Source organism: Centruroides sculpturatus, unplaced genomic scaffold, assembly GCF_000671375.1.
Source record: "Centruroides sculpturatus isolate CEXI.00-Female unplaced genomic scaffold, Cexi_2.0 scaffold20, whole genome shotgun sequence".
Taxonomy (NCBI): domain Eukaryota; kingdom Metazoa; phylum Arthropoda; class Arachnida; order Scorpiones; family Buthidae; genus Centruroides; species Centruroides sculpturatus.
Window position 1 is genome coordinate 1,033,853 of NW_019384333.1, and position 19,603 is coordinate 1,053,455.

Here is a 19,603-nt window from a genome sequence, read left to right on the forward strand (position 1 = left end):
GATATCAACAGTGATACTTGGAAGTCATCATGCTTGCAACATCCTTTTAATGTATTTTATAATGTTTATTGATGTATGAATGCCAACTGAAGAGGGACTATTTATTGTGTCTGAAATGCATTTTGAGTGTTCTTTTTTATGTACGTGTTAAGAGAGCCGTAGTTTATTGTAGAATTTTAAGGTGTTAATAATCATTAAAGAATTTGTGAATTAATCTCATTCACTGGTGTGATAAGCCCATATGTATACATGTGTATTTATTTAGACTAAGTATTAGAAACACAAGATCTTGTTAGTATAAGTTTTTATTGGAATTAACTGGGGGCAGAACTGAGAATTTTCAAAAATTGGATGAGTTGTCAAGAACCAATTTCTCAAAAGCAAATACAATTCATTGAAAACAACGAAAATAAAGTAATGCAGTGCTGTCAATCTGCCTTGTATAGATTATGGAGTAATTAGTAACTAACCAATACTGACTGAGAATAAGTCAATTAACATTCTTGGTAATTGAAGATTGAAGTCGATAATTAGAGTTAAAATTCCTCAAAAAGTCAGGTTACAGGGTAACTTGGTCTCTTATTATCGTAATGAGACTAGAATTTCAGACAGCAGAGTGAAACACTTGTTCTCAGTACTCAAATTGGCATGTTTGCAGTCACATGCTCATAAGGATCGCATCCAAGAACTTTCAACATTCAGTATTGAATACCTGGTGGCACAAGTTCTCAGAAATAACAAGAACTTTATATAAGTAAAAGTGTCATATGGTTACTACAAAATTAAATGTAACTGTGTGATATTTATCTGGTGTAATTTAAACATAAAAACACAAAAAAGTACTAAAACCTGTTCAAAACAGAAAAAATAGCATGGCACAATTTCTGTTTTTTCACAGGTTTTACTGTAAATAAGTCATCAGAGATTTCTACTTACCATTACGACATATTTTAATAAGCAAGCAGAAAACAAGTAAAACAGATTTAAGTGAAACTGCTTTTTTAATTGATATTCCTCATCTCCATTCAAGTTTTACAGAGATCATCCATTGCAACCAGATCCTTGTCCTCCCTATTGTATCTTTGAATCTTTTCTTTGGTCATCACAGTAGTCTCTTCCCTTCTGGCTTCTTTTTTAACTGAATGAATAATATAATCACCAACAGAAGGATTTCATAATTTAGAGATAAAGTTTACTACAGCATAACTTTGATAGCAACAGTGCTACTCATTCCAACAAAATGAATGGAACAAAGAAAATGGAGACTGGAGCCAACAAGCCATCTAATTGGAGCTGGAAGAATTTAATCTTCTTGTACTCGTGATTAAATTTCTTCTCCTTATTAATCAGGAAGAGAAATAAAAGAAAATGGTTTGTTCTATTGAATTCTCATATACTGAGTACTCATATATCAGTGTTAATCTCAGCAAACATAATCAATAGTTACCATTGTTTAATGTAATTGAGACAATGATGTTTTTCTTTAAAAAAAAAAACAATAATTTTAACAATTGCAATGAAGATTTTATAAAATATGATTTTTATTTCTTTTAATGATTAAATCAATCCACCGTATCTGCTTTAAGAGATTGTGTGTTGGTTGGCATATCGTTCTTTACATCTTCCGATTCAGAGGATGATACCTCATCTTTTTCTTCTTTAGGCAGCTCGACTGATGGTTTCAATGATAATTCTGTTATTTGTGCTAAATTATACTTCCGAAACTGCAAATAATCCTTTGCTATCCCTAAACAACACACTGTATGTAAGATTTCTACAACAACAGCTAATTTAAAAGATTTCAGATCAGCTTTCCAAGTCGGTCTGAGCTTGCTGATCTCTCGGTAAATCAAAGCCACGATCGCCTCTCTCCCAATGCTATTGTTATAGCGGATTTTAACGATAATGGAAAATGTCTGTTCAGTAGAATTGTCTTTAAATTTATCTAAGAGAGCCTCGACTGATTTTTCGATATTCTCGAGATAAGCCTTGCATGTTATCAGTACAGGCAACATTCGTAGAATACATCGTGTCTTCTGTATTTGTGATTTTTGTATATCTTCGAAAATGTCATACACAAGTTGAGAAGGATCATTTACCTGAGAAAAAATTTCAAATATTATAAATTTTATCTAAAAAACAATGAAGATTTTCTTAAATTTACCTCAGTTCTTATAAACAAACAGTTTGAAACTTTAGTATCTAATTGCTGAAATCTTTTTGTTTTACTCTTCAGATTCTGCAATTCTAATTCCAATTCACTTTCAACATCTTTCTGATCTTCTGTGTTTGTCTCCAACTGAAATAAAATAACAAAAGTTAATAAAACATTCTCTCATTACGTTTTCGATTAATTCTGCATACCGCTTCCGGTCCGAACAGTCTGTCACCGTACTCGTTAAGAATGTTGTATGCTTCTCGAATGCACCGTTTCTCATTGTTATTACACGTGATCAAAATACCAAAAACACCTGGTTGTAGAGTTCCGTACTTTTGCTTCTTTGAAAACTGTTTGTAGAACTTCTTCTTTCTTTTTTTCCTGGTATTCTGATTCATTGTTGACTCTTAATCTATCAAAAAATTGAACAGTAACTAAGAATACATTTTAAAATAAATAATTGTTTGTAAAATATTAATAGATAGCCAATGATAACCTCCAACAATAATTATAATTATATATATATAACTTGACCAATTTATAGTTGTGGTTTTTTGTGGTTGTAGTATAATAATAACCTTCACTCCCGCTGTTTTATAGCATTCAATATAGCAGCACTCGGTTTACAAGATCATGTGGTATTAAAAGATAAAAATACTAAGGGGATAAAATAAATTATTTGTGTATCTGATAAGAGTTAATTATCTGCAATTTGTAGTGATGTGTTTTGTAATGAATTAACTTATTAATTAAAAATAAAATTACCATGTACCCTAACTTTGGGATTTTTTGATCTCCTTCCTCCCTTTGTGACATTTTGTGTACCAACGGATACCACCATCAAAACATTTTGTATTTTCTCTTTGCCCTTAAAAATAAAAAGAACATTGTAACTTTATTGCTTTGATATAGATAAACTCAAAAATTGGGATGTTTGTCTCCTTACTATTTTCCAAAAGTGTGCAATCTACACATTAAAAAAGCAAACCAACGTAAAAAAGGTGGCACTCACGTAAGTCAAAACCCCTAACCTTCCTATTGTGTTCAAGCATGTATATTGGTTCAATCTCCAATCCCCTTTTTGAAGAAACATATTTTACGGATGGCTCCTATAGATGGTCATTATATTAAGCAAAGTCATCCAGCTGATAAGTGACATTTATCACTAGGAAAGTAAGCAGAACGCTTATTAGCTGGAAGCACCTTGAACTTCTCAGTTGCGCTGCCAAATTTGTTTTGAATAAACCACACACTCAGAGTTTTTGGAAGTAAAAGCACACAGATTATTCAAGTAAATATTGTATTTAGAAATTAAAATAAAATTCAAAATCTACAGTTAAAATGAAATATTACACTACGCAAGTCTGCACACCTTCAAAGTCACTTCAGTGTCATCACACAGAAAAATTACATTAGTACAAGCACAGCTCTGAATAAGGAATATGGACCTCCAGACCCTTTGACTTTTCTATCCTATGGGCAGGGGTGCCCATGTCCCCTTTCTGTCTCAGTTGTCCTTTCCTAATACCCAAGGGGCCCCAAGCAACAAAAAAATTCATGACTTCTAGGCTATTCTGCAAATATAAAAGAAACTAATGAACAATATTTGTCCACTGTCCCACGTCACTTTGTTGTACATTGACTAAAACTGCATTCCTCATTTTGGAAGCCAATTTAGCCCAGAGCGCGACTGGCACTACCTTGCAAGAGCACCGAGCCAACGTTGAATTGTAGCACATTGCCTGGTAAAGTGTCTTTAATACAGCCGGATAAGCAAACCAACAGCATCATCCATTTTGTATGAAACGGAGGATGCCATCAGTTTGCTTACCCAGCTGTATTTTACCAGGCAATATGCCCGTAGTTTGAAGCTTCTTGCATAATGTACAATGCCCCTTTTTATAGTCTACATAGATATGGTCTACAGCTATGACAAGGTCCCAACATCCTCATTCATAGCTGCATTTGTACTTATATGTGGTCAGACATGTTGTATTTTAAAATCTAGGTATAAGTAGGCTACTTGATTAAATTTCAGATGCGTATACTGTCATGGCGACGGTTCCGACTGTTCGTACTCTCTTCTGACTCCTCCCAGAGGGGAGCCGCCTTGTGCCAAACGTCACTAGTTATTGATTCACGGTAATTCTTGAACACACGTAGCAATAACTAGTATGAAGTACCGCCATGACAGTATACACATCTGAAATTTAACCGGCTACTTAAAGGACCTAATGACGATTTGGCGCAATTCCTTGACTTCTGGACCTGCAAATTCCGCAAACTTTCCAACAGTTAGAAATGTTTTTAAATTCCCAAATTATATTTACCGTTATTACATATCTATAATTCACAATTTAATTTTTTCGACCACTCAGGATTTACCTAAACTTTGCTCATCTTCCACATGGGCAGGCGAGACGTGATCTTCTGACAATTTTGGAAGTGTTGCCAGATGGAATCCTAAAGATTTTCCTAAATTAAAGAATATAATAAAAAATAAAAAATAAAAAATAAATTCTTCGTGATAAAAATATAATTAATGAATAAAATTTAATTTTTAAAAATATTAGATGTAAGGTTTGTTATTTATTCCGAAAATACATTTTAAATGTATTTTCGGAAATGGAGAAGTCGGCAGGTAACTGCATTCTAAAGAATTCAAATAACGTCATGTTTAATTCATTTGATAGAGAATTCCTATCTTTTTTGTGTCCTGTGTGAATAAATGAGATGCGATTTTGTAAAACGTAATTAATACGGCTTCTGGATGGCTTGCACTAAGGTTTTTTTTTCCATACCCGACGTGGGTTCGGCCGGACCCACGATGGAAGTAATCGAGTAGTGAGAAACAAGATCGACCATGGAAAATTCCTGGGAATTTTTCAATCGCCCCGGATCCCCCAGAATAGTAGGCTAACGCCATAACCGCATCGGCCATCCTATAATCTTAATAGTTCGTAGGTCATTCCGTGTCAACCGTGCAAACCTCCACGCTCGAACCCTTAAATTTTCACAGTTTTATTAAATACTCAAATGTCCCAACACCTCCTCAGTCCTCACAGTCGTGTCAAAATGGCCGATATAAAGCAATTCGGCAAAACGGCCAATCCTCATCTCGATTATTCGGCACGTGTCAAGCAATTCATTTGTATCTGAAGATTGTCGACGATGGAAGAGGAAGGGTGAATCTTTGATGACGTAAGATTGCACCTTCAGACGGTCGAACACCTTCAAAACAGAGAGTATTTTGAAAATTCTGAATAAAGTCAATTCAATTTATGCGAGCATTTTTGGAAATTTGTGTAGCCATTTTAAGCAAGTCTAGTTTGATACTACGATGCGTTCAATCGTGCAACCTATAAGCAGGCCAATTCGAGTGTATAATACACAAGCCGCCATCTGTCGACAATCGACGGTAACACACGTGATTCATCGGTCACGTGGCTGAACTCAGACTGGAGTTCATGGTTAAGAGTTCAACCAGGAAATGTAAACAAAGTACGAAATCAATCAATTGTAACACTTTAAAAGTTTTTATGTGCCAGTGTCTTATTTATAGTCACAAGGAAAAATGGAACTGGAGGAAATACGCGTGGAGGAAATAGGTAAAGACTTTTTTAAATTCATTTTTAAAGAGAAAAGTGTGGATTTTTAAATTTTCGTTCTTAATTGTGAAATATCCGAATTCTTTTTAGTATAACGGCATGTTTATAGATATTATTCATACATCTATACGTGAAACATATGTATTTTGACTTCTTACGACCGTGCTTTCTTCTTAGAATTGCACAGGAAGACGTGCAGAGATCATTATCTACATATAAAATTTCTTTTCCACTTCATTGTCGAAACGGAATGTTTTTGCAAAATTGACTAATATCTATAAATAGTAAGAAATCGATGTAAAACGAGAGCTGTGTAATATATACACCTATAAATACCAACCACCCATCATTTTGTTTAACATCTCTAACCATGGCCTGCATAATGAAAGTTTTGGTTTCATTAAAAGAGTCTAATCGTTTTTATGAAATTTTTAACAAAGAAAACATCTAAATTAAGTAATTAATTGGGTCTTTCTAGTTTATTTAGCTTGGCAAATCCTAATCTTGCTGGTTGGATCTCCTTTTTTCTCTCTGTCTCTATTTTATTTTCCTAACCTGACAATTTTTGCCTCTGTAATTTGTCTATGGCCTTTTAAATTAACTGGACTGTTTAATGAAACAAAATATAAATAAGAGAATGATGAAGATATCCATTTTCCGCACCTTTTCATATTGGCACCGGCGTGAATTCACACACTTTGCGTGCCCTGCATTTTTATCTTGTTGACAAAGATATCCATTTTCCATATCTTTTTGTGTTGGCATCCGTGTGAATTTGCATGCTTTGCATGCCTTGTTTCTAACATATAGATAAACTAATGAAGATAATTTTTGCAGTTATAGATGAAATTATTGTAAGAAGAATTGTATAATTATTAGATACTGCTGCAATGTGTAAGAAGATTAATACAAAATTTCTATCCGATATAAGGTTTTATATCATTTTGGAATATTAAATATAATTAACATATTTGGTGAATTTTAGACTTGAAATATATTATTATATTGTATATTCTTTACAGGGATGGATTTAAGAGATGATAGGGATGATTGTGCTGCTATGATTTTAACTGCTAGCACAAGCTTTATTATTTCTTCCAAATGTATCAATATTTTTTCAGTTTTGTTATGTTTTTATGTTATTAAATTACATAAAATTTTATTTTAGATAATTTTTTTTAAACTAATAAAATGTTTATATATTGTTTATTCCATTACACATTTGCTGTCGGATCTGTCTTTGGTTTTCTATAATAAAATCTCTTGTCCAAAAAGTATTACCGATGTTCTCCGTAGTTAATTTCCTCTGGTATATCTCTCGTTAACACATATTTATGGGGTCAAATCCACAAAATGAGTCTTGTAATGGTGATATATAATATGTTTATTTGGCATGACATATATTTTTATTTTTAGATTTTAGTGCAGATTTAAGATATAATTTTATTTTTACATTTTTGCATAATAAAAACAGAATTACAGTTTATATAGAATTTTATTTATAGAGTTATCTAACATTCATAGACTAACAACTAACAATTGAAATTCTTTTACAATGATTTCTTTCATTATATAAAGCTTTTGTTATGATCCAGTTAGAATATAATGAATATTTTTCTCTCATTTTTAAAAATATACTTTCTTTTATTCCATTTAGAACATTTAAAAAAAATATATATTTTCTTAGCGCAATGTTGCCGTTGAGAACATATCACACAGGAACACTTTTAGAAGAAAAAGGTTGTTTTATTGGTGTGGTTATTGGTGGTTATATATCACCATTACAACCTTTTTCCTCTGAAAGTGTTCCTGTGTGACGTGTTCTCAACAGCAACATTGTGCTAAGAAAATACATAAAATAGAGAACAAGAAGCAACCAAGATTTAAAAAAATGTTTATTAATTAACACTAATTGACAATCTGTCTTTTCTTTGTTAAATCTGGCATCTTGGCACTCCTAGATGATTGCCTAGGTTTACCTAATGGTAAAACTGGCTCCAATATACGTACCAATTAAAACAAGTTTATATATTATTGAAATATATTCTCTGAAAATTTAATAAATTGAAACTTAATTAGCATTCTTGCTTCATAAAAACTAAAATTAAAAAAAATTTATAAATTAATGAATACATATTCATCCGTAAAACTATTTTGTTTACATATTATTCACTTACTAAGGAAACTATACTTGACTTAATTTCTGTTTAAAAAAATTAATTCAATGATTCAAAAAAAATGTTAAAATTAATTAAGCATGAATTAAGTTCATTGAAATTAGCTTATTTCTTTTATACAAATAACTATGTGTTCACACTTCAGCAAGTAAAGATAAAAAAATAAGTAAATAAGTACATATAATTTTCTCTAATGGCCTTTAAATCAAAATAAAAATTTGTAAAGTGTTACTGCTTTACTTTTTGCATTGTCAGTTAATGCTGTTTTATTTTATGTGATTTATGTATAGAAAAAGTCCTTTAATTTTACTAAATATAAAGGATATAAAGTGATCGTAAAATTTCTATACATGAGACTGTCGTGGGTTTTCCAGTTAGAGAATATCTGAATAATAATTAACGTGATAAACTTTTAATCTAGCACATTTAATCCACACTTCCATTCTGTTGGAAAATTTGCTATCTTTAAAATAGCTTGAGTAAGTTCAAAAATTAGCAATTAATAAAGTTAAGTGTGCTGGATTAAAGGTTTATTCTGTGAATTGTTGACATTGAGTACCCAGTTAGTGTGATAACTCAATGATAAATTCAGTGGACAATAAATACAAGCAATCCATTAATTACATGTAGTTTTTAAGCCATTTTTGAACCCCCTTTCCACTTGTCTGTCTTCTATAATTATGTGTTCTTGATCCCTCTTGATATTGAATAAATAACTTAAGAAAGTTCTGCAGATATTTTCTAGTAGGTAATCTTATAATAACAAATTTGTATGAAATTAATATCACTAAAAGGTCCATGTAGATTGACCATCTCCCTTCCCCATTGTATACAATGATGTTCTTTTAGCAACACTTCTCCTTCCCTTAAACTGTACATGTAATTAATATACAGCCCTGTATGATGTGGCTCAAAGTTCAGACAAAAGCCAACTTGTGACATGCTTTGGGACATTTTCAATGATTTTTCAACCCCTTTATACATCAGACTGAAGAGCTAAAAACAATACGAGGGAGTTCTTTAAAGAGTTAGAGCCATCAATATGAAGATCTCATCTGTCTTTGGAAAAATTAAAAATTTGTGAAAATACACATAATTTTTATGCTTCTATGTAGAGTTTTCGGTTTAATTATTTATTTTGATATAATATAATTCCCCATTAACTTAAATTTACATAAAGATAAGCAAACTCAAGCAAATGTTTTAAATTATATTCATACTACCCTTTCAACAATTTAAAGTAAATGCTAGATTCCATTATGAAATGTCGGGATACAATAATGAAGTATAAAATAAATTATATATCATTGCAAACTCGTTATCTTCTAATGATGAAATTATATATTCAGTTGTGATTAACATTAAATTTATCTTTTTCCTATAAGTTTACACATATTTATGAATGGTTTATTAGACAAGAATAAATTCAATAATTAGAAATTTAAATGGTAAAACATTCAAGTCAAAAAGCTTAATAATATATATTGATATAGGCAAAACATAGAAACTATAGAATTTTTTCTGTTTCTATTTACATTATGTAGACAACAGAAAATGCATATGATCTATTTTAAATATAAAATAATTCATTTTAGCTTGATCCAGTATGAATGTATTGATGGCTGAGGGGTTAAGGTGTCAACCTACTGCTCTGGGAATCCAGGATTAAATCTGGATGAGAATCTTCTCGGAAATTTTTAGCGGGTGGTATATCTTGGATATGTCAAGCTCTGTCCGTCATTGCCTCCATCGTGGGCCTGGCCAAACTCACAATGGGCATGAAAAAACAATTGTCTAAATGCCCACAAGACAGAGAACAAAAACTAAAAAGCTATGAACTTATGATTAAATGAAATTAGCTTTTATTGAATATAATTTTTTAACTTAATTAAAAAAATTTGAAAATGCATTTTGATATTAGGATACGAAGGAGTAAGTAATCAGCAAAATGAGTATTCTTCGTACGAAGAACTTTATCCACAAGAAAGTGAACATCAGTCGTCTGAAAATCAGGGTGAGAAGATCGATTGGTCAGCAGTCGTTAAAACACTTTTACCCAGTCGATCGAAAACGAGGAGTCTTCACAGGCATAAAGTATTAGACAATGTCGTTCCTCATTTTGTGACTCTGCCGAGAAAGTCAGAACAATCTCTGGACATTCATATAGCAAATAGATTGAGGAGGTATGTTCATGAAATATCCAGCCAGAAAAAAAAGGATGATATGGTGCGATCTCATTCGTTTAATGACTACTTGTTGAATGACTCTTTTCAAAAACAGAATGCAAATGCTTATCAGGTAGGAATTATTAATAAAGCAAATATAAATAATGTAATACTAAATCTCATTTTCATAACTTGATAGTGTATAAGTTACAAACAATACAACCAAAGCTCTGAATCAACACTCAGTTTAACCCATTGGATTATTTATTGATCACATTAAGGCTAATTTAATTAATTAATCATCAAAATTTTGCCTAGAGATAAACAGTTGTGCTACCATCTGTATAAAGAAAATAGCCCTAAGTATAGCTGAAAAATAATTCAGTGATTTAAGTTTATTTTATAAATTATACAATTATATTAATTCTGCCTCTGTGTCCTTAATATTTCAAATTTTGTTTTCATATTGTCCACGTAGACCTTGTTTACGAATAGGATTTATACTGGTATAGTTTCGAATTAGCAAAGACAAGTTTTGACTAAGACTTCCTTCCTTTGCTAATTCAAGCTACACCAGTATAAGTCTTATTTGTAATCAAGGTCTACGTGGATAATATAAAAACAAAATATACAATTATATGTTACTGTATAGGGATTCACCCATATTATTGTGAATCATGTTTCAATAAATAATCATGATTTATAGATTTATCAAGATTTAGAATCTAAGTATCTCAATATTGTGAAAATGAAGGTTCATATTATATTGTTCATAATACTTTTTAATTATTTAGTCTTATGCACAAACTAATTTTTTAAACGAAAGTGGAAATGAATGTTGCGATCCAAGAATATTACCAATACCAATGGCCAGGAAACGTTTGTACAAGTAAGTTTAATGATTTTAATTTATAAAAATCATGTTTATAAGATAACGTGTTGTGTACATGCGATATCCAAACTATATTCTAAACATAATGGAATTTTTCTAGATTTCTTGTTATAGTTTTACTTTATAATTAATTACATTCAATAATTGTATAAAAGAGAAGCTATTCTAGCTCAGTGAATTGGATTAAAGCCAGTTTAATAAATTATAATTGAATTAGTAAAGAGAAATTAATTGTAGCAGTAATATAATTTTTATCCGAAAAGGTTCTATCTTTAGGCCAATTTTTTTCTTACAGAACACAATTCTAAATTAATTATTAAAATATTAATTTAATTATAATTATTAAGTTTAGCAAGAGGTGACACCAAATGCTTACTTCTAGTGCCAAATTACTCAGCATTTAATTATTAATAGTAGTAGTATAGCCCAATATAATGCAGCAATCATTTGACTTTAACATGCTTTTTAAACATTAAAAGTATTATGAGGATTTTCTATAAACAGTAAAAGGATTATAAGAGTCAAGACTTTTTATTTGGGTCTGATGATGGGACGGTGAAGTTCCGAAAAACATTTAACCAAATAAAAAGTTTTGACTTATAATCATTGTAGTGTTATTCTGAGAAATAAGTAGTTAAACAAACATCATAGAGTGTGCTTAAACAAACTTTATGTAGGCTACATATAACACAGTGATAAGTATTTGTGTGTCTAAACGTATCTAAACAGAAAACGTACGGTAACACATGGTATTTCATGCTTTAATGTTTAGAACTGGTTTAATTAATTGTAAAATTGTATTTATAATGACATAATAAATTATTGTACACTAGACTTGTTAATTCAGGTATTTCTTGCACAGAAGGGTGCCAATTAGCAAGAGTGCTGGATTATCGAGAATGTATAAACTTAAATGATGTGATCTGTCAGCCTTCGGTATTGATTCTGTTTGGAACTTGCTGTTTTTGTTATTGTGAAATTATGTACAGTATTGTAAAATTAATTCTTTATTAACAAAATCTTCAAACAGTATTGATTTTCAAACTGAAACATGAAACAGTATCTTAACATAAACAATTTGTACAACTGGATACAGTTCAAATAAACACATTAACACCAAAATCCAGCAGTAAAAAACACTTTAATAGGCAAACAAATGTTTTTGTCTCTGTTAAATGGTCATTCTCAACTTTGTAAACTTAGTAAATTCAAATGGAGATTTCAATTAGAACATAATTTGAGTTCTAATTGTGATCGCCATTTGAATTTACAATTTTCTGCAAAAGTTTTGTTTCCCAGAACTTAGGTATTAATGCTAATTTATACCATCCTTAGCATGAACAAACACTTCGTAATATATCAAAAGCAGTTTTTGATGATAATTTCCATTTCATTTACCAATTATTTTTCATGTAACATTAAAATAATAGACAAGAAAATATAAGTATGTACTCATATATATTTAATTTTTAAACTTTTATTTAAAATATCTTATATTGAAAGAGATTTCTGAGAAAAAACAATTAATCGACACTTGATTTATCTGTTACAATTAATTACCAGGTTTTATTATCAGAAAATCAATTTATCTTTCGTATTATCCTTAAATAAACAAAGATTAAGTAAGCAACCAATCTACTTGTGTGATATTATCTATTACATGTTGAGATTAGTTATTTTAGAATATTATGTGAATTGAAGTTTCACTTTAAAGAATGGATGATAGAAGTGGAAATAGAGGTTATTCTAATTATGGATATTTGGAGGAGTCACAGAATGATACTTCTGGAAATTTTTCATTTGGGATACAACATGATTGGCAATTTAATTATAGAAGACATGGTCACGATAAATTTGTTCATAACCAGCCTGCCCCAATAATGAATGATTCTAGAAGATTTGTGCCTCATGCATCAGATTCTACTTCTAGACTCCCAGATGTGAACTGTTCATATGAAATGAATAATCCTGACAGCTACAATGGATTCCATTCGTCTAATTTCTATGAAGATGAAGGTAAGCATCATAAATTTAAGAAAGCTGTACCTAAATATGTTCAAGAACTATGGAATGAAAATGACAATCCTTTACCACTTACTACATTGAAGATGGATTATAAATACGATGGTGGAGTAAACAAAACGAAAACTCAACAAAACTGGAAAGATGGAGGGCGCAAAGATGAAAATCAATCATTTCCTCTTAATGTGTATAGCCGTTATGACGCCGAAAGAAAATTTAAAAATAAAAAGATCGATGGTAATGATAGCTATAGAATTAATCAGAATTTGAGAGGCAAACAAGATGAGAATAGAGTTAGACCGGCAGTTATTAGCAGTTATGATATAGAGGAAGAGCCCTACGACCGGAATTTATCTTATAAGGATAGTTACAGCATTCGAAACCAAAATAGACTGCATGATGAAATGCGATCTCGAATGCCTTATAATAACAAACCACATTCTCAAAACACAGATATGTATACATACAAAATTGAAGATATATCGAGTGTTCCGGGACCTTCAACTGAATTTCCAATCTTAGATATTAGGCAGTCTTCGCTCTCTCAAAGTCACACGAAACAAAACTGGATCAATAGTTTTCGGGGCAGAAAATATAATAGATCAGAAAATATAAGAGATATTGACAATTCATCCGAATCTATTGAAAGAATGAATAACTTATTGGAGAGTTATACAAATAAACCATTTCAAACAATGAGAGATGCAAGAAGGATTGCAGAACAACTAGGAATGGAATTCGACGATGATGACAAAGATTCACAAGATGAATTAGACGATACAGACGATTCCGAAATGAATAGATTTCAAGATAGAATAAGAAAATGTTGGGCTAAATATTGTTGGAGTACCAAAAAGCATTCGCATGCCATTGAAAATATAGAAAGGTTTGATTCTGAAATTTTTATCTGTTAAATTTATGATAGTTTTATATAGAAAACTTGTCGGTAACGTCATTTCCAATAGATATATACATCAGTTTCATTGATAAGGTTTGTAAACATAGTTATCCAGTTCTAAAGTTTTGCAAATTTATTGAGTGTCATTTTTTTAAGCAATTTTATTAATATAAAATGAATAACAAGTTTATTATACATAATATCAAGATTCATGTAGATAATAAAACTTATATAGGAGAAAATATTACTACAGTAGAATCCTGCTAGTCCGAACTAATTGGGACTGAGCCCTATTCGGATTAGCAGATTTTCAGATTAGCCAAATAATTGAAATAATGCATAAGCAAACAGTAAAACAGGTCCAGTTTATATGATCCAATACTATCAATGACTTTTGTTTCTGTTTTTGTAAGTACAGTATAAATCTGCTGTTTTAATAGATTATGGCAAACTCTGATTTATTAATTTTGTACAGTATTAATACAGTACTGAATCTCATATATGTTATACAGTATTTAATATAATACTACAATAAATACAACTTTTTTTTTTTGTTATGAAATTCTAAATCTTTTTATACCATTAATATCATTTAAATTCAACTGGAAAATACAAAAAACGGATATTTTGTGAGCTAAAAAATTTCCTCTCCACTAACTGAAACATGTTCGGATTAGGCGGATGTTTGGATTGGTGGTGTTCGGACTAGCGGGACTCTACTCTACTAAAATATGTTTGTGATATTATAATTATCAGCATCATTTTTTCATATTATTATTTTTTCTTGTCATATAATTCTTTAATTAAATTTTTCTTGTTTATATTTAAAATATGAGAAAAAGTATTTATACAAAATATAATAAGAAAACAAAAACTGAAGGTCACAGATGTAGATGTAATATATAATAGATATTTACTAATAAAACGAAAGTAACGAAATGGAATTTTAAAATCAGAAATATCTTTTTAGGATATTGTTGTTATGGTTATCAACACGTGAAACTATGTTGCATAATATAATTAAATAAACTAATTTTATTAACAACTATCTTCAAATTTCATTAAATTCTTTAATAAATCTTGTGTTTATACAAATGATATATATGATTTCCGTTAAAAAAGTTTTAATTTTGATATTATTATTTTCTGTTGTGTACTTACAGGAGGTGATGCAGGGGTGTTGGATCTTTGGGGTTTTTAGGAATAAAATTTAAACTAAAAAAGTTTACAAATAAATAAATATATACTAATATATTTAATTTTTCTTTATTCTGATTATACTTTTTACACGATTCTCCCAGATCGCTCCCAGAACAAAATCTTGCTTAAGCCACTGATTATTATTATTATTATTTATTAATAAAATAAAATGTAATAACAATACAGTCCTACTGAATAATTTAAAACATTTAATTCAGTATTTAAATAAATGTCTTTGAACTTCTAAGAATTTTGTATTCAGAAGAAAGTTTCCAAATGTAAATTTTAGAATAAATGAAATTTGTATTTGTAAAATGAGAAAAATTTATAATTATGAATTAAATGGTTAAGTTGCAGAGTAAAAATAAAAGCAGTTGCCGAGAATAAAATTTAAAGTTTTGAATTGTATTCATACTTCAGTGTACTTTATTCACAGTTATAGATCATGCAAATTATCAAATGCTGTTACAATCATTGCAGAAATGGCATCTTTGTTCCCACATCCAGAGACAGGATGATGCCATTAAAGCATCAGCTTACAGCTCTGGGAATCCAGGATAGAATCCAAGGAAACTTTCTAGGAATTTTCAGTTTCATCCCAGATGTGTCTGGCCTCTTCCTCACACCTAGCTATTGTGGGCCTGGAAGAATCCATGATGGATGTGTTTAAAAAGGCCCTCTTAGTGACCACAGGGTGGAAAGAAAGGGGGGAAAACCCAGAAACAGATTGAAGTCTCGCTACAGAACTCAACGATTTTGAGCTTTGCTAACTTACTTGAATTCAATTCTGCTGTCCAAATTTTATTATTGAAATGCTTTTACTATTCTTGAAAAGAATTTGAATTGAGACTTTTTAATGGAATTGGCATTGATACTGGAATTGTTACAAATTTTAATATCATCCCATCACTAATTTTGTATAATTTACAATAATACATACAGTAAACTAAGAACTACAATGGGCTCCTAAGTTTGCTTCAGGTCCAGAGAAAAATTCTCATCTCCCTTGCTCTTACAATGACCCTGCTTATAACATTGAATTTAATAAAGAATAAATTTTACAATTATTATATCAGTGCACATAATTTCACAATAACAAAAACAGTATAACTCCAAATAGAATAAGTACTGAAGAGCACGTAGGAGTAAAACTGTGTTGACGACAACATAAGAGAAAACTGAATTGGATACGTTCCTTGAGCCAACATGCCCTTATTTTTAGATGCAAGAAATGTTTTTTCCTTTTTTGCAGTTTTCGTAAGTTAATAAAACTGTGTTTATCAACAAAAAAATACTTCTTGTTTCTGAAAACAAGTGAGCATCAGCTCAAGGAACTTAGGAATGTATCCAATTAAGTTTTCTCTTACTGAAGGTCATCAAGCTTGAAAGAACCAGCAAGGTTTGAAAGCACTTGGCTTTATGTATTTAATAAATTAATTCCAATAAAGCCTGTTTTATTAAGTTTTTGAAGGTTTTCGAATAAGGAAGCTTAGCAATTAATCAAAATTCAATATAATAGTTTTACATAAAAATTCAATTGATTTTAAAGCTAATTTATCTCTAAAATAGTTAATTACTTATTGTATAAAATGTAAATAAATAAATTTTTTAGGAGGCATTTTGGGGATCTGACAAAGAGTTATTCGTCAAAAAGAAAATTAGATCAAAGCCAGCAAAAAGTATGTTAATGTAATACAAAGTTCTCATAAATTTAACTCGGTTTTAAAATTTATTTATTTATTTTTTATATATCTAGATGAAACAAAATTGCCAAGAATTTTGGAATATCTTAAGATCTCCTTTTCTATTATGGAATAATGATTTGAAACATATTGAAGGTATAAATTTATATAAAAGTATATTTATTCATATGGTATCTAATTTAATAACTTTATATATATACAGTAGAGCCTCGAAAACTCGGCCTAATGTGGACCGAAGGGTGGCCGAGTTTGTGAAAATGCCGTGTTATCGGGAATGGGGTTAAAAAAATAAGTATGAGTGTTTCCTCAAAAAATACTGTACTGTTCTTGTATGTATTGTTTACTTGAGAATACAACAGAGAATAAACTGCCCAAATACCCTTAAACAAAGGAAAAGTACGTCTTTTATGAAGGCATAGAGCCTTTACTACATGAAAATGAAAATTAATGAATACACTGTGCACAGTAATTTACCTGATCAGACAGACATCAGAAAAATACTTTATGAGGCATAAAGCTGTCTATAATGAAAATTAATTAACTAAGGATTTTTTTGTCCTGCCAGGGTGTGGCCGAGTTATCCGGAGTGCCGAGTTTTCGAGGCTCTACTGTACTATAAATCTGCAAACCTGATTTTTTAATTCATGCCAAATGATCTGCTGTTTTATCAGGCTATAATAAGGCTAATTTAATAATTAGATATAAAGTCAAATTATTTTATAACTTATTATTAAATTTGCTTTATTGTAGCCTGATAATATAGCAGATCATTTGGCTTTGCTAATTTTAATTAATAAAGTTTTGTTATTAAATTTTAAGCATTTTATTTTTATAGGTCATTATGGCACTGGAATTGTTTCATTTTTCTTTTTCCTACGTTGGTTGATTTATCTGAATCTTCTTATGACCGTTCTTATAATGGCCGTGATTATTGTACCCGAGATCTTATTCACGGTCAAAGAGATGAATCCGACAAACGAAATAATTATTTTGCCATTTTTAGAAAAAAATAACTTATGCATGTCGGAAAATTTGACTTGTTCTTCATACTATGAATATGTAAGTTCATTTGATTCGGTTCATCAATGCTCGAGTAATTACTCTGAAACTATTCAAGGATATAATTCGACTTTATTAGACGCTTTCCAGCATGTGCTACAGGGAACAGTAAGTCTAAACATCGTTTTAAATACTGTTTTTATACTATTTTAAGTAGTTTATTTATTATATTTTTATTAAAGGGTTTTATGGAGCTGACACCAATGTTTATTGGTTGGTATAAACCAACTCTCTTGAGGAAATTTAAACCGTACTACGAATTATCGGAAGCTTATATTTTTGTTACGATTTGCTATTTTCTTCTGTGCCTTATCATGATGGTTTCTTAGTAGGTGTTATTATATTTTTTGATAATTGATAAGGTAATTTAATTCATATAAGAATTATTTTTTTATTTTCTAGTACAAGAGAAAGTGTAAGAGAAAATGTCCTCAAAACAGAGAATCAATTGCAGAAATACTGTAATATAATCTTTACCAGTTGGGATTTTAGCATTGAAGATAAAAAATTAGCGGGAATGAAACATAATTATTTATTTCTAAAAATTAAGGTAATTATCAATTCAATAATTAATTTACAGGTAAATTTAATATTAAATGTTACATTAATTACTATTTTTATTTAATTAAGTAAAGTAATATCAAACGTGAGGAAAAATATATCATATTTAAGTATTTTTTAAGACACTCCAGTTTTCATTTTATATACAGAATGATGGTGATACATTCTGAGAAATACATCATTACACAAACATCATACATCAAACATATTTAGACAAACCTGTATGGTATATTTGGTTCCTTCAAATTAAACGTGGACTGTAGTGACAACATCGATGATAATGAGGGAGAGTAGGGTGCCACCGTACAGGTGGATGGAGCATATCTCTAAATGAGCGAATGAATTGTTAGGCATCAAGTATACTATGTCTGTAAATCCTTACATGTACAATAAATCACATACTTTCATTGGATGTCTGAGTCTACGTTCGGCCCACCAGTAGCCAAGTGGTCTTCGTTCTCTGAACTCTGAGAGTTCAGTTGTGGGTTCGTGCCTCACTCGGATGGGCTGGCCACATAGAGTTTTCCAGGTTTTCTCCATGTCTGTAACACCTAAATAGGGGCCAGTTTCCCTTAAAAAGACCTCCCGGAAAGCATCCCCCCTAGGCAGATCGCCCAAGTGTTGTGTTGCCATAACTAAACAAACGAAACAAAACAAAACGAGTCTACATTTCATTTGAAGAAATCAAATAGTATCTAAGTATGTGGGTCATTCTATGTTAGTTCAGGCAGGAGTTTTTATTTTGATTTTACTGATGGAATAAACAAGAATCATATTTTATGACCAAACATTAAAAATAATTTATTATTGATATTTTACTGAAGATTAACGTGATATGACAGTATTTAATTGGCAAACAGAAATTGAGTTTTAAAATTATTTGATTTATTAGATATATTTTTAACGTACATAAAGTTCACCAACCTTACGTATGCCTTGTATATAAGTGAGAAAACCGTTACCAACATTTTTGATCTACCTAAGACCTAAAACATTGATTTATGCCTTGTTATCAGAAGATTAATTTATTTGTTTAACTTATTTGTTTTATTAATATTGCAAAATTGAAACAAAAAATTAATTATTTTGCCAGTTATGCTATCTGGACCTCTGTCCTGGTAGTGTAGCTGGCAATGCATGCATATTGTAAGTGGAAGTTT

At 30.4% G+C, this 19,603-nt stretch overlaps 2 protein-coding genes across 6 annotated transcripts in view; one reads left to right on the forward strand and one right to left on the reverse strand.

Moving 5' to 3' along the window:
• Positions 1-5,336, reverse strand: part of LOC111631037 (THUMP domain-containing protein 1-like) — a 16,494-nt gene extending 11,158 nt beyond the window's left edge. Inside the window, exons 1-5 of one of the 3 annotated variants that reach the window (XM_023375227.1) lie at positions 5,207-5,336; positions 4,544-4,633; positions 2,365-2,570; positions 2,165-2,299; positions 937-2,099 (exon numbers count right to left, since the gene is read on the reverse strand). In XM_023375227.1, coding sequence (XP_023230995.1) covers positions 1,563-2,099; positions 2,165-2,299; positions 2,365-2,556 — 864 coding nt within the window. In that variant the 5' untranslated portion in view covers positions 2,557-2,570; positions 4,544-4,633; positions 5,207-5,336 and the 3' untranslated portion in view covers positions 937-1,562. Of the gene's footprint in view, positions 1-936; positions 2,100-2,164; positions 2,300-2,364; positions 2,571-2,923; positions 3,034-4,488; positions 4,634-5,206 lie in introns of those variants that run through there. The other 2 variants (XM_023375234.1, XM_023375241.1) reach the window with 2 other exon arrangements.
• The window catches only part of LOC111630977 (transmembrane channel-like protein 7), a 24,226-nt gene continuing 9,435 nt past the window's right edge, over positions 4,813-19,603 (forward strand). The window contains exons 1-8 of one of the 3 annotated variants that reach the window (XM_023375169.1): positions 4,813-4,908; positions 9,865-10,241; positions 10,903-10,997; positions 16,733-16,799; positions 16,877-16,958; positions 17,659-17,990; positions 18,065-18,210; positions 18,285-18,432. In XM_023375169.1, coding sequence (XP_023230937.1) covers positions 4,887-4,908; positions 9,865-10,241; positions 10,903-10,997; positions 16,733-16,799; positions 16,877-16,958; positions 17,659-17,990; positions 18,065-18,210; positions 18,285-18,432 — 1,269 coding nt within the window. In that variant the 5' untranslated portion in view covers positions 4,813-4,886. Of the gene's footprint in view, positions 4,909-5,364; positions 5,767-9,864; positions 10,242-10,902; positions 10,998-12,605; positions 13,909-16,732; positions 16,800-16,876; positions 16,959-17,658; positions 17,991-18,064; positions 18,211-18,284; positions 18,433-19,603 lie in introns of those variants that run through there. The other 2 variants (XM_023375162.1, XM_023375154.1) reach the window with 2 other exon arrangements.